We start from the raw sequence: 15,480 nt of genomic DNA on the forward strand, positions 1-15,480 counted from the left end.
AGAACTCATTGCTTTTTCAGGCTTCCTCGCTTTAACGGCTGAATGTCTTTAACGGCACGCCTTTAACATTCCAAAATCCGTTATCCGGGTGCCCTTAGGAGGAAATCTCGGACATCCCCCGCACAGGAGCACGGCTGGCGGACACTACGCAGCAGCGGCGACTGCCCTGCCGAGCCCCCCCAGCGCGACCGGCCAGCGGCACCACCCCGGCACGCAGCAGCCCGCAGCGCCCCCTAGCGCGCCGCAGGACGCGCCCCCCCCCGCCCACGGACCTGCCCACGGACCCTCCCGGCGGCTGCCGTCCGCCCCGCCCCGCTTCAGCGCGCACCAACGGCCGCCGCCTCCGCCAGCGCAGGCGCCCGCAGAGCCCCCCGCCCCTCCCTCCGCCCGGGCCGGGCGCCTTCTGATGACGCCTCCGCGCCCGGCGTCTAAAGCAACCAGCGCGCCGCCGCCGCCGCCGCCACTCAGGCGCATGCGCGCTGGGTGAGTCGCTGAGGCTCTTTTTCTCGCCCTTCCGCCGGGCCGCCGCGCGTCCTCCTCGCCCCCTCCCCGCCCCCTCCCGCTCGCGCCGGCCGTTAACTGGCACGGCTGCCCGCCGCCACCGGGCCGGCCCCGCCGCGCTGTGAGGCGAGGAGGGGAAGCGCTCGCCGCGCAGAGCACGGGCTGGCGGGGGCGGCCCGCGCGGGGACGGCGCCCGCCGCCCGCCCTCTCGTCCTCTTCTCAGGAGGGGGCGTCGGGCGAGGGGAGGAGGGCGGCCCCGTCACGGCGAGGGGGCGCGGGCGGCGAGATGTGGGAGGAGGGGCGCGCCGGGGGCGGCCCAGCCGGGCGAGGGCGCGGTGCCCGGGCGGGCGGGGCCCCGCGCAGGCCCGGGCGCCAGCCGGAGGCCGGGGGAGGCGGGTGCCGGGAGAGGCGGGCCAGGCCGGCGGCCGGCCGCTGCCTCGTGCCCGGCACCTGTGGCCCGTCCCCCGCGGCGGGGGGCAGGGCTGAGGCCATCGCGGGGGGAGCGTGGCGAGGACTGAATCGTGTCTCTGTGCGTAGGTGAGCCCGATGTCGATTCGCCGGCTGGGCGAGGGCGAGGGGGGAGCGCGGCGGTCCCTAGCTGATGCTGAAGAGCCGGCCCGGGGCCGGCAGCGCCCCTGGAGCCGGCGAGGCGCTGTGCGTGCGCGGGGTGGGAGATGGACGCGGCAGAGCCCGCGGGCGCAGCGCGGGGAGACTCGTCAGCGGATCGGCCCGGGGCGAGCCGCCTTCCGTGCGGGGACGAGGAGCCGGACATGGAGACAGATGATGCGGCGGGGAAGAGCGACGGCTGCGCCTGGGAGCGGAGCCTGAATCACGAGCTGCAGCAGGGATACCGCATCTTGCGCGAGTTTCTCCTGGAGAAGTACCGACCTCTGACAGCACCGTTTTTGAAGCCCCTCGCGGATCAGGCGTCTGTCAAGGAAGAAGGAGCTAGCTCCCTCTCGGGCCCTGAGAGCAGTGACTGCCTTCAGCAGTCGCCAGCTGGAATGTGGCTATTGAAGATGGAAGAGAAGTTTTCCAGTGGGCAGTATGCAGGGATAGCAGATTTTGTGGGTGACTTCCGGCTCATGCTGGAGACATGTTACCGGCTGCATGGTGTAGATCACTGGCTGTCCAAACAGGCCCAGAAGCTGGAGATGATGCTGGAACAGAAGCTGGCGCTGCTCTCCCGGTAGGTGTAGAAAACGCTATAGGGGCCTTGCCAGATCCTGTTTATGTAAACGGTGTGTTTTTTTATGTGAAAAATACTGTTAGCGTTTTTTTTTTAAAAAAAAAAACACAATAAAACACTTTAGCTGTCAGTACTGCCAGAGTGGGGGACGTTTCCTACTGGGAACTATAAAAATCGTAATTCAAAATACTTCAGAGATTCCAAACTTGAAAATACCAAAATGCAAAATAGGGCACAGCATTTCCTGGTTAAGATTGTGCCCTTTATGAACATGGAAGCACACCTGTTTAGACAAGATGTGAAATGCTTCTTTCTTTATTGTGTACTGTCAAAAGCAAGTGAAACTACCTAAACTTTGTATGAACATCTGGCTTTTTAAAATTGTAAATTTTAGCCTGTGAAATTTTTATTGTCTTCAAAATAGGAGGAACAAAATTTTGAGCCAAAGTACCTGCTTTGAAATTGCTTATTTTTTGATCATCATAAAATGAAAGATAATGCTTAGCATATTACAGTCTTAAATGGTGAAATGGAAATTGGTATGTTTAAATATAAGCCCTTGGCAGGAACTTGTTTATCAGCCAAAGCAGCTGAAGCATAGAAAGCTGTCAAGTGGTGTAGAAAGCCCAGTGTAAATCGTGACTGGAATATATGCTTTCTCATGAGTTTAACATAGGCTTAGTTTAGTCATATTCAGAAAACCGTGGTGGCTGCTTACACTGAAAGGTCTGCCAGTCTTCTGAGTGACTTGGTGTTGTGCATGTAAAAACCAAGAGGATTTTTGTGGCAAGGGGTGAAGGTGAAGAAGAAACAGTATTAGGAACTGCTTAAAGCTGTGCATGTCTGTCAACCTTAAACTCGCCGGTGATATGGAGTGTTAGCTGCCAGCGGTGTGTGTAGTAGGAACACTTGAAGAGCGTGGCACAGAACTTGACTGTATAAGCCAGAGTGAATGTATTCTGTGTTGGTGTAGCAACACTGTATTTGAAACTGGTTTTGTGCAACAGCTGTTTTGGGACAGTTTGGGATAGAAGCGAAGGGAACTGAGCCTAATGGGGCATGAATGTTGCAAGTTTGCTTGAGTAAAGGTGATTTAGAAAAAAAAATAATTCGGAAATTGTGGTTAAAAGACTTACTGCTAGAAAATAAATAGCTAACCAAACCAGCTTGGAAGGTATGTGCCAAGTTAATTTCTGTATGTGTTGTGACTGTAATGTCTCAACTGTACTGAATTGAAGGGCATTTTCTTGAAGACTTTGTTGAATTGGATTCTGTAGAACCTGAGAATGCTCAATGCCTTTTTAGTAGAAACTCTGTAAGAAAGTGACCTCAATGTATGTACTGTGTCATCAAATAGGAACATATGTATTTAGTAAAAAAAAAAATCAATTTCTGTTGTCATTCTTTTACATGTCACACACAAATGACAAATGACAAATCTTGGAATAATCATTCTTACTTCATTACAGAGCAGTATTTAGCTCAATGATCCCCATCAATTGACTCAAGGGAAGCAATCAGTGTTGGTTGTATGATTCTCAGATTTACAAACCACAGAAAATTACCTTAGAGTGGATGTTGCTTTTGAAGGGAAGTTGGATTTTTCCCCCTCCCCTCAAATATTTTCAAAGGTTGTGGGTAGAGTGTTACTTCTCATACCAGTTCTGCTGGAGTACTTTGAAACAGTATAAGATGAAACATAACTTTACAACCAAATATACAGTGTTTCACTTTTAATCTTTCTTTAATTTTTAACTAAACTGCTGTTTCACACACACACCCACCCAACCCAAATCAACAAGTGCATGTGTATTTTTAGGTGTCTCCTAGAGGTGATAGTTTTTTATCACAGGTATTGTGGATGTATTTTCTTTCCAAGTCTACAAGTAATATTTGGTTACTTGAGATAAATATTGACCATTTTCAAAAGATGTGAAAACATAGCTCATGTTAGCATGTTGGTTTTAAGTTTAGAATTCCATAAAGGAGCTAGATGTCAGGTGAAAAATAACTGCTTTTTTTCGAGTTACACGCTTGATCTATGATTGGTAGTGTAGGTATTGAAGTGCTGTTGGCAAGGGAAATTGTAATTGTGAATTGGCTTGCTTTTTTCTTCTAGGCATTTAAGAGAGAAAACATCGATAGCTGTAACATCTAGAGGATGCTATGGGCTGGAAGATGAGAAAGGAACAGCATACATTTCAACAAGACGTCGTTCCACACCTCGCAATTTAGTAGGCTTGTCAACAGGCATGTTTGAGTCTGTGATGGTTCACGTTCTAAGACAAGAGGAACAGCTGAGAGCAAAAGAAGAAAAGAGGTAATAGGAAAACTTGTTTTGGTTTGGTTTTAAATAAGTATGCCTCCCTAGTTCTCTACAGGGGCTAGCTCCTTAAGGATTTTTTAGGTAAATAAATGTTGTGGTGCATTTTGTCTTTAAGTTCATGAATGAATCTAGGACTTCAAAGCATAAGGCACAATCTCGTCCTTTTTCTGGCTCACCTTCACCCCGTAATACTCTTATGTCCTACCCTCAAGCAGTGCAGAGGGATGGGGAAGGGAGATTGTGGTCAATTTATCACACATTCTCTGCTGCTGCTTCCTTCTCACACTCTTCCTCTGCTCCAGCGTGAGGTCCCTCCCATGGGAGAGAGTTCTGCATTAATTTATCCAACATGAGTCCTTCCCATGGTTTGCAGTTATTTACTCACTGCTTCAGCGTGGGTTACCCACAGGGTCACAAATCTTGCCGGCAAACCTGTTACAGCGTGGGCTTTTTTCTCTGCATGGGTCCATAGGTCATGCCAGGAGCCTGCTTCAGTGTGGGCTTCCCACAGGGTCACAGCTTCCTTCAGGTACATCCACCTGTTCCAGAGTGGGGTCCTTCATGGTCTGCAGGTGGATATCTACTCCACTGCAGGCCTCCGTGGGCTGCAGGGGCACAGGCTGCCTCACCATGGCCTTCACCATGGGCTGCAGGAGAATCTCTGCTCTGGTGCCTGGAGCACCCCCTGCCCCTCTGTCTGCATTGATCATGGTGGTTGCAGAGTTGTTGCTCTGGCATATTCACACTCCTCTCTTCTGCTGCAGTTTGTTGTGCAGATATTTCTTAAAAATGTTAACACAGAGGCACCACCACTGTTGCTGATGGGCTCAGCCTTGGCCAGCAGCGGGGTGTGTCTTGGGAGCCATCTGGCATTGGCTTTATCAGACATAGGGGAAGCTTCTAGCAGCTTCTCACAGAAGCCACCCCTGTAGCCCCCCGCCACTACCAAAACCTTGCACATGGTAAGACAGCATTAGGTTTAGGAAACAAAGTATTTCCAGTTTTTTTTCAAAGTTCACAGTTTTGGAGATTTTTCCCGTATATAACCAGTTCACTCTCATTTCGCAGGTAATCTTCATTTGCAACAGATTTGAAACCATACAGTTCTGGCTGACTGAAGTCTTAGCCAGTACCTTTTCCCTAAAAATGAGTGAATCTTTGTTTTTCTAACCCACCTCATACTTTGCAAAACAACAAAGATCACAAAGTTTATTGTTTCTCTGGTAAAATTCTCTTGATTTGTGTTCAACTCTGTGTTCTGGATCTCTGAACTTGGTAACACTTATGAAAAAGGATGTTTTGATTGGACTTGAATTCATCCATAGTCAGTAGAACATACTACCTGATGAAATAAAAATTTTGCTTTTATACACCTGTTTTAAGCATGTTCCTGCAGAACTGTAGTTATTAACAGCTAAATCCATACATAGGGATATGCTCACAAGTCCCAGATTCTGTGCAAAGGATACTCCACAGTGATTGATTCAACAGAATGTTCTACAATACAGAAAAAGATCACAGCTTGCCTCTTTATGCCCTAAAATATGTATCAGCAGGTAGCTGGTTGAAAATGGCTCTATTGATCTCCTCCAATAATCATGCTTCTGGTATCTTCTTAACTTTCCTTATTTCCTCGTGGATTGGCTATGTTTTCAAAGTAACTTGGACTTCTTTGTACCAATTACTGCCCAACTTACCAAAGTGAAAATGTTCCAAAGATACGTAGTAGTAGTGTTTCCTTAAAAAGGCTTGGAAACTGGAAGGCCTGTAAAATTAGGAATATGTTGCTAGTGATGATTGTGTGATACAAATTTCTGAAGTTTTATATGTAAATGTACATACTTGCAACACTAAGATGGAACACTTTTTGTTCAAAAATGTTTTACAACTTCCTAAACTTATTTGATTTATTGCTAAAATATAGATTTTGTTGAATGCATAGTTATATGTTAGGAAGAGAAAATTGTTATTTAGCTTGGGGTTTTCTTGGTGGTTTTTGTTGGTTTTTTTTTTTTTAGAAATACGACATGGTGAGGTTGGCACAGAATAGATACTTCCAAAACTATATGCAAAATTGCAGACTTGAGTAGTTTAATTGGAGTGCACAGTGCTGACCTTCTGGTAATCCATTGCAGTATTGCTTAGAGCTATAGTCTTGGTCTATAGGCAAAATGCATGTTCATTATTGAGTTTGGCTTTCACTCACTCTTCATTTTTTTTGTAATAAAAATGAATTTTGCTGCACTGAAATTGCATTTAAATCTGTTCAAAGCTTATATTAAATCTGCCATGAAAATTCTAGTAAAAATATATGACTGAATAATATCAACATCTTTTTCAGGCTACAAAATGTTAGTGCAGAATTGCTGTTTAATGTATTCTTAGAACTGAAGTGCTACCTTAGTGGATACAGATTATTTTACTGATTGTTATTACTGATTATTTCATTCAGTCTTCTATCGCAGTTGTAAAAGAGTATCTGAATCTGTTGCTATAATATAGGCTATCCTGTGTCAGAATATGATTATGAGTGACTGTGATGGTCAACTCAAATGAGTGGGTAAACTATTTAGGATTTTAATTGCTACCGTATGGAACTTTGCCTTCTTCCCAGTCTAGCTCTGCTGCTGTTTTTCCCCATAACATTGTGAGCAGTGTGGTAGTGTAAATTGCTTGTGTGCTGGCAAATCAGTTGTGTTTGGATAGGCAGCACCTTCTGTTCACTCAACTTGCAGATGAGTTATCAGGAACATAAACAGTGCTCACTTTTCACTTTCTGGCCATCCAGCTGACCACTTTACATACGTGTACTTTCTAACTTGTTTAGTCACATTGCTAGGAATTACATACTTTCAGCCCCAGATAAGTAAGGTTGCAAATGCAAATGCCTTTCTACAAACTTAGCCTCATACCTGAAGAAATTGTCTGTTGAAGTCCAAGTTAATATCTAATCTGTTGCTTTAGATATTTAGATACTCTTGTAAGATACAGGTGTCTTAGGATGAGTACAAAGAACTGCAGTAAATGAAATCTTCAAAATAGTTTTTGAATATTTTTTTCCGAAAAATTCCTCAAATTGATTTTGCAAGTTTTTTCAATTGCATGTTTTGCAAGAATATCCTGAAGTGTGGTTTTTATCTTCTTTTCTGTAGTTAGCTTCATGGAAATACTACTCCAAATCCTCTTGTTATTTTTGTTATATAGGCAGAGAGTTCTGTTTCTTCTTTAGTGTAGTTTATCCATTTCTTGCACAATCTGTTTCATTTTGTCTTTATTTACTCTATAGCCTCCCTCAGGTGATACATTCATCATGGAAGACTCAACATGTGAAAACTGAGGTGTCTTTGTGAAGCTGATTTCACTATTTTGCAGCTATTAAGTTTCTGTACAGTAGTGAAAGCACTTTGCCCCTCTGCCGAGTATATATATATATGTGTGTGTGTGTGTAACAACATCTGATTTACTTTTCTTGTCAGTATGGTTATTAACTTTCCTTTTATTCAATTGTTCTAACTACCAGAATATTGAATATCTTCTTTGGATTATTAGTTACATTTCCATGAGGTTTGACTCAGTTGCTTGGTTACATGCTGATTAAGTAACATATCAATGTACATACTAACTTACATGTTAGTTAACAGTAAGTAATTGTGGAATTATTGTATAATTGGAAATGCTTGCCTATTTAGAGGCATTTAGCCGTGGAAACACAGAGTTAGATTCCTGCTGAAATTTTTAAAACCACCAGTGAGTGACAGGTAATTAACTGGTGGACTTCAATGTGAATTAAGTGTTTGTATGGCTTTGATTTGTTGACAATTATGCTAGGCAGCTCTATGTCTTTAACATCTCTGAAAATGTGATCCTGGGATGCATTTCAGACATGTTCATTAAAACATTTAAAGAATTCAATTACAGCTGCAAGTTAGTAATTTAAATTGGCAAATTGTAGAATGAGGTATGCTTGTACAGTCAATTTTGCCTTTCATGAGGATGTTTGCATGGAATTAACTGGGTCCTATGAAAAATGTGGAATATGTCATAATGTGATGTAAGACGTTACAGATACACAATTAAGGTCACATGGACATCTGCAAATTTAATTTCTTCTGGCTATTAAATATTTATTTGATTTAGTTTAATGTGTAATATTGCTATTTTGTGTGTAGCTTTTTAGTTTATTTTTAAAAGGTTTGTAGAAGCAAGTTATTGTAGAATTATAACAGTTCTCTGTACCTTGTCATTAGAGTTCCAATGCCTTACCTTTTACCTGTGAAAAATTACTCAGCCCAGGGAAAAAAGTACAATGTAGTTTCTACCTCCTGTCCCTTACAAGTGAAATCTCTTGTTGCAAGTGAGAAGGATCTGGTGGTGAGATGTGCCTGCTGTCTTAAGGGAGAAAATTGTGCGACAAGTAGGGGGTTATGTCTGGATTCTGATTTTGGTGGTATCTGTACTTGGGGAGCATGCCCGCTAAGTTTTAATGTCAAGTGTGATGGGTTTATCCACTCAAAAGCTGCGAAACAGCTGCTGCAGATGTGTTCTAGGAGTATGTTTGTCTTTTGTTAGTCTGACCTTAGAATAGCTTTGTGTTGTTGTAAACACAATACATGTCTGCAAAGATATTATCTATAAATGTAAGTAAAAGTATGAAACAAGTGTTTTTACAGTTGCTGTCAGCATAAAAGCCAAATACGTTTGTCCAGAGAATTTCTTAGTGTAAAGGATACTGCTAAATATCATTATTTTTTCTCTCTCCTCTACCCTCCACACCTGCTCCTCTGCCCCAGCTCCTCTCTTCTCTTCATCCTGCTCCTTCCTTTCAACCCGCTTCCCCCCCCCCCCCCAAAAAAAAAAAAAAACCAAAACAAAACAAAAAACCACACCAAGAAATAAAAAAACCCCACCCAAACCTCAGGAAAAAGCAGTACCCTCTAAAAGGTGGCCGGCTAGTAGGAAGACCTCAATAATGAAGATATGAAAGTGTGCTATTATATACATTTTCTCTTGAATGTCTGCTGAGAATGGAATGACTACAGATATTGTGATACAATGATAGTTTAAAAAAAAAAAGGCAGACTTTTTGGAAGTGAAATGTATGTTTTTCTTTTTTAAAAGGATATTTAAAATAGTATAATTGTCATTTTATGATATGCAGGACAGAGGTGAATCTAGGTTATTGTATTTGTTTTGAGAATTCTACTTTAAATTACTAATTGATGATAAGTTGAAACTGCTTGCAAAGGCAGAATTTTTAGGTAGTCTATGGCCTGTGTTTTTATTAAATAATACTGAAATCTGATATTTTTTTCTACAGTTTGTTCTACCTCACTGTCTCTCTATTCATATTTAAGCTTGTTTTCATACCATTTTAACAAAATTCACACCTTTTGGAGGCAGCAGGTTATTTGGAAGCATGTTTTACAGCTAGGAGGGAGTGGGATTTAGGAATGCTTTGAAATTTATTTTTGAGAACACTTTCTACTTACTATAGTTTCTTCCTCTACCCCACCTGTAAGTTGCTTATTTTTATTTATTATATTAATGCAATATTTATGCATGGAAATAGAAAAAAATAATTTTTAAAAAAGCTCACTTTAACTATGCAAGTAGTGTTGTTGAATTTACTGGTTTATTCACCTAGAATGGCAAATGGGATTTTTGTCATTAAACCACATTGATTAAATGTTTAAATTAGTGCTGCAGATTGGGATTTTTGTCTTTAGATCCCATCCGTTGAATGGTTACATTAATGCTGCATTGGGAGAGTGAAGTTGAGAATTTACTGACCTGTTTGCTTTTACATTTTAATTTTGTTTTACATGAATCTGTCTTTCTGTGTTTGATAGGCACATAAATAACGATGCATGCATGTAATATTAAAAATTGCTGTTCAAATTATGGTAGCAAGTCACTTGAATTTTAATTTAATTATATAAGATAAAGCATTTAGTGGAATCTTACTGTATTATATGTCGTTTTGCACACACAGAGGTTGCAGATCTTAAGTTTGTGGTTATGGCATATTTCTCTTGCATTGATACTAAAATGGGGGCTAAGCTAGTTTGTCACATTTGTAAATTATTGAGATATCCAGTCAATACTTAATGCTTCAAATACATGTTCATCAGGCTAGAAGCCACTATTAGCTTCACGTTGTCAAAGGAAACATTTTAACATACCATTACTCTTTGGCTGAATCTGGAAAACATTGATGCTTTGAATGGATACATGGCATTTATTTGCTACTTGTCTACAGAGGAATAACTGGAGGTTAACAATCTAGAAATAAGGACATGTAAATTCCAGTAACAGGTCACATTAATGATGTAGTCTGGTGATGGTTTCTTGAGTGGTCAGTGGTAGAAGCTTCACAGGAAAAGATGTTAGAAGTTTGGATGAGCTCTAGAAATATTTTCCTTTAAGTACAACTGTGTCTGAATTGGAGCTTTTGGAATCTAGTCACGCTTCAAGGCAAAAACGCTAGTTTACCATTGCAACATTAAAGAAAGATCCTGCCTGTTACTGGTATCCCTTTACGTTCTTGTGATTCATACAGTTGTCCTATTTTTCCCTTTGAAACTAAATTAATGTACCGTGTGTTCTACTAAATTAGATGTTAAGCTGTGAGTGCTTGATTATCTGGAGTGGAAGCATTTCTTCCACTTAAACTTGTTGCCTTTATAAATTCATCATGAAATTTAAATAAAAGTAAATAGACGTTCCCAGTCTATCATATTAGTTTTGTATATTGTTGTCATGTTACCTCTTGCTAGTGTTTTGCGTAGAGTCCCAGATTCTTCAGAAGTTTTTGCAGGCCTCTAATTACTGATAACCTCTTTCTCTGAATACCCACTATTTCTGCTCTATCCTTTTTTTAGATAGGGGGACCAGAACTGAATACAGTTTTTCAGGTGAGGGCAAACCATTTATTAATAACATTTTGTTTCTGGTGTTATTTTCCATCATTTATTCATGCATCTTGATATTTGTTTCCTTTTTGACCACCATTGCAAACCAACTAGTAACATGCCTATGGGTGGGAGGGAAAATTGCTTTTGTATGTGAATGAAGTACGCAAGTTAGGCATGTATACTTGTGTACTGAGGAAGGGAGTTACAAGATAGGTCACGTAAGTCACAGGGCAACCATTTGAAAGTAAGACTTACCTGGAATTTGTTTTCAGAGATTTTTAAATGGATAGTTTGCTGGAAATACTTAATGCTGCCAAAAATGGATTGGGGAAGGGAATATATTTTAAAAAGAAAAATCTAAACCACCTAAACTACTGATATATGCCAGGTTTTTTTCTTTCCCCCTTTTTTAAACTAGTAGTAATAGAAATAAAAGACTATAATTTCCCATTTTGGTGCAGTGATGTGTTGTGTAATCCAAAGTAAGACAAACTGAATTAAAAGTTTATGTACTGTGTTCTTTATTACTTCAAGATAAGTATGTTTGTCATGCTGTAGTTCTGGGTTTTTTTCTTCATAGTTTCTTTTCATTCACCTGATAACGGAATGTTCATGAACTTTGTTTTAATAGGCTGAGAGAGCAAGAAAGAAAAGAAGCAGAAGAAGCTAGTCAGAAAGAAATAGAAGAATGGGAAAAGGCACTTTTAGCTCAAGCAGCACCTACAAGGATGGAGACAATGTGGGAAATTCCAGCTATTGGTCATTTTCTTTGTTTAGCACAACAGATTTTAAATTTACCAGAAATAGTATTCTATGAATTGGAACGTTGTCTTCTGATGCCTCAGTGTAATGCCTTTTTATCTAAAATAATGACTTCTTTGTTAAGTCCTCCTCATCGCAGATCTACATTACATCGCAGGCCTACACTTTCTTACCGGACTTGGGAAGCAGCACTCAGACAGAAGGTGCAACACTGGTATACTGTTGTAGGGCAGACTGACAATCCTAAAAGTGCTGCAGAAAAACTTGGATTGTGTCCTCAGTTTTTCAGAGTCCTTGGAGAAGTTAATCCCTTGGAGGAAAAACCATTTCATGAGCTACCATTCTATCAAAAAGTGTGGCTGCTAAAAGGTCTCTGTGATTTTGTGTATGAAACACAAAAGGATGTTCAGGATGCAGTGCTAGGTCAGCCTATCCACGAATGCAGAGAAGTAATTCTTGGTTATGACTACTTGGAGAACGCATATGTTCATTTTCCACAGTTCTGTGGTGCAGATGTTCGGATTTACAAACAAAAACCTTTCCAGGCTCCTGAATTCCCATCTCCTCCCATCAAAGTTAAAAAAGTGTCGCGTATGAAATTAGAGAAAGTAAAACATGAATATGTAAACAAAACCAATGGGGAGGTCATTTCTTGTGGTAGAGGAGAACCGCTACATCCTTCCAAGACAGAAGTAGAGAAAAGTGTGAACTCCATTGTTACCTGTCCAGAAAAAAGTACACATTCAGGTAGCTTTAAAGCCACTACAGAGGAGATTAAGTATGAAATCAAGACCTCAAGAGTCTGCAACATTAAAAAACCTGGTTGCTGTAAAGAGAACTTGAGGAATTTGATTAGTTCAGGAGAGGTTGTTGGTATGGGTGGTCACCCTAGTTCAGGAGAATTAAGAGCTGTGGAGAATGGACAAGGTTGTGCTGAAGTGGCCAGAGTAAAAGCAGACATCAGTCCATTCAGGGAGAACACACTGAAAGCTTGCCAAATGCATGTCAATGGCACTCACTGGGACAGCCAAGGCATAAATTACCATGAATCTGCTAAAGAAACAATCCTAGAGAACTCACTGCGAAATAATGAATTAAATAAGTTGCGGGCAAAAAAGAAGAAAAAGAAAAAAAAGTTGAAGGATATTTTACATGAAAATCTACACAGAAAACTTGATGACTTGCAAAGAAAGCGTGAGATTCATCTTCATCCATTCAAATCTTATAAATCTGAGATCCAGAACAAGTTGTTTATAATTAAAAAGAAAGCGAAACACAAGAAGCACAAATCTGGTAAGTCGACATTCTTAACCTGCAGTAAAAATTACAAAGGTACTGATTTCTGGGTTTTAAGTCTTTTCTTAGCTGACTAGTCTACATCTTGCTTTGTGGAACAAGATAGCCTTGTGGCATTAGACTTTTCTGATGTTAATCTTGGTGTGAAAGTTTCCCATTCAATAACAAACATTTAAAACAAGCTTATCAGCTGATTAAACCATGATCCATTTGCAGAATGTATCTGTAGAGAACATAATTCATTGTTACAAAAAATATTTAGGAGGATGAATCTGACTGGTTAGCATCAGTATAGGTTGAAGCTGGTTTATGCTGCCTTATGTCATAGCAATTCTGGAAATATTTCTCCACTTTCTGATAATATTACCTTATCCAAATTTCAAAGAAATGTAGAGTAATTATGAGATCACGAATCTAAAATCATTCCTACTGGAACCATGCAGTCTTAGGTCACCAAACCATACCGCTTTGACTGCAGGCCTTATCATATTTCTGCTTAGTCCAACAATTGAGACACAGAATTTGTGCAGATGGCATTTTTATTACCGATGTGGGCAGAATCTAGCTAAGTATTTTAGGTAATGGTCCATGTTGCAGTTATCTCACTGGAAAATTCTAAAACAAATTTAAAACAGTAAAGTTACAATGTCTTTAAATCAGTTGAAATTGTCAGGTAGTTGTATTGTTGATATCCTATGAAGCACTGTAAAGGTTGATCTGCTCTCCTGTTGAGTCATGAGCTAAGCTATCAGTGCTAGATTTTAGCTTTAGTTAGACTGCTTCAAACATTATGTTTTTTGAAGTAACAAGCTTATCTTCAGAACGGTGTAAATACTGATTTCAGCTGAAAAGCAGAGCACCAAACCCAGAGATCTATGTAACAAAATGGCTTCTAAAGAGTAAGAAAATTCAGAGGTCTGATGCCAATGCATTTTATCTAGAAGTTGAGTGGAAGTTTAAAGCTAAGTAAACAATGTTTAGATCCTAGATATTTGTGCAGAATACCCAAAGAACTGTCTTACCATGTAGTTCACAAACCCCTCCCTCCAAAAAGATTTCAATGCCTACATCTAAACATAAATTTGAAGAGTTACAGTTGAAGTTATATAGGTAGTATTCAGAAAGTGATGTATTTTACATTCACTTTTGTGACTGTTTGGTCTTCAAATGTATCACTGTTTTCATTCTTCTTACAAACCAAACAACAACAAAATGACTAAGCAAAATTACAAATAAGAGGGCTTTAAGTTACAGAACTAACGGGGGGGAAAAACTTGGGACCAACTGTGCTTTATTTTTCTGTGAAAGTATTTAACGTAGGTCCCCATCTTCATTGTAACCCTCATTTTACAACTCATGCTTAAAAATACACTTTCTATGAATTAATCGATGCTCCTGGAACAGCATGTGTCATTTTTTAATAGGTAATTGTTTTGAAAGACAACCCCTGTTAGTGAAACAGACTGGCAATATTTGAAAGTAGATTTTGAAGGTAATTGATAGAGATGATGTTTACTGTGGTAACTGCTTTTCTTATATGTGTCAGAAAAATAACAAAAGTTAAAAAAAGCTGCCTGTTTGCCTCCATCTTGATACTTGATATACTTAATAGCGTGTTAGCAGGACTTTTTAATAGTTAAAAATTATGTTTTGTTTTTGTGTTGGGCTTGTGTGGCAAGATCAAACCACCAGTGTTTAAAGATAAGAGACAAATTTTGAAGTGCTGTTGGAAGAACTGTAAATACTGGCATGGGAGTTTAAACTGTTATTTAAAAAAGAAATGAGTCATGAACAGCTATCACAGAATGATTGTATTTATAATAAAATGTATTCTATCATATTATAGATATTATAGATATTCTCACTGAATATCTCAGAAAATAATCTCAGTGAAAATTCTCATTTTCAATTTCTAATTTTTAGTCTGTAACGTTGAAGAATTTGTGGTCTTGAGTAGAATCCAGACTAAATCCTGCACTGTTACTGGAAACTGTAGTGCTTACTGTAATATGCTTAATTGCAACAACTAAAAGCAGTTCTTTCAGTTCAAAATTCCTGTCTTCTAATTGACAGATTGGAAATTAGGCTCATTAATAGAATTGGAATCAAGGGAGGACGTTACTTCAGTCAGTTTCCTCTTTGTATCTCGCATATGTGCATGGATGCTAAGTGAAAACAGCAATCCCTGGCTCTTCATTATCTCAGTTACCTTACATATATTGACCTGTATAGCTATTATGTGATCTCCATTTTTTGCAATGTTTCTTTTGTTTTGTGAAACTCTAAAAAAGGTTTGGGTTTTGTAGCATCTTAATACCAAAGCTCATCTAATGTTGATTGTGAGATATAGGAATATAATGGAGGTTATTTATTCAGTTATCATCCTTTATTAGAATGCATTTTAGGACCCAAATATGTTTCAGAAGCTTGTTATAAAACAAGCTGGTGTTCCATACTACTAAAAATGTGGGAGTTAAAACAGTTCTTCAGTT

General features: G+C 40.2%; 1 protein-coding gene across 3 annotated transcripts in view; it reads left to right on the forward strand.

The window, feature by feature from the left end:
- The first annotated feature begins 489 nt into the window (after window positions 1–489).
- KIAA2026 (KIAA2026 ortholog) overlaps window positions 490–15,480 on the forward strand; it is a 55,459-nt gene continuing 40,468 nt past the window's right edge. For 2 of the 3 annotated variants that reach the window (XM_005241630.4, XM_027792769.2), the window contains exons 1-3: window positions 490–1,690; window positions 3,810–4,010; window positions 11,562–12,985. In XM_005241630.4, the coding sequence (XP_005241687.4) occupies window positions 1,176–1,690; window positions 3,810–4,010; window positions 11,562–12,985 (2,140 nt within the window). In that variant the 5' untranslated portion in view covers window positions 490–1,175. Of the gene's footprint in view, window positions 1,691–3,809; window positions 4,011–10,891; window positions 10,931–11,561; window positions 12,986–15,480 lie in introns of those variants that run through there. The other variant, XM_055790636.1, reaches the window with a different exon arrangement.

The sequence above is a fragment of the Falco peregrinus genome, chromosome Z (assembly GCF_023634155.1).
Source record: "Falco peregrinus isolate bFalPer1 chromosome Z, bFalPer1.pri, whole genome shotgun sequence".
Taxonomy (NCBI): Eukaryota; Metazoa; Chordata; class Aves; order Falconiformes; family Falconidae; genus Falco; species Falco peregrinus.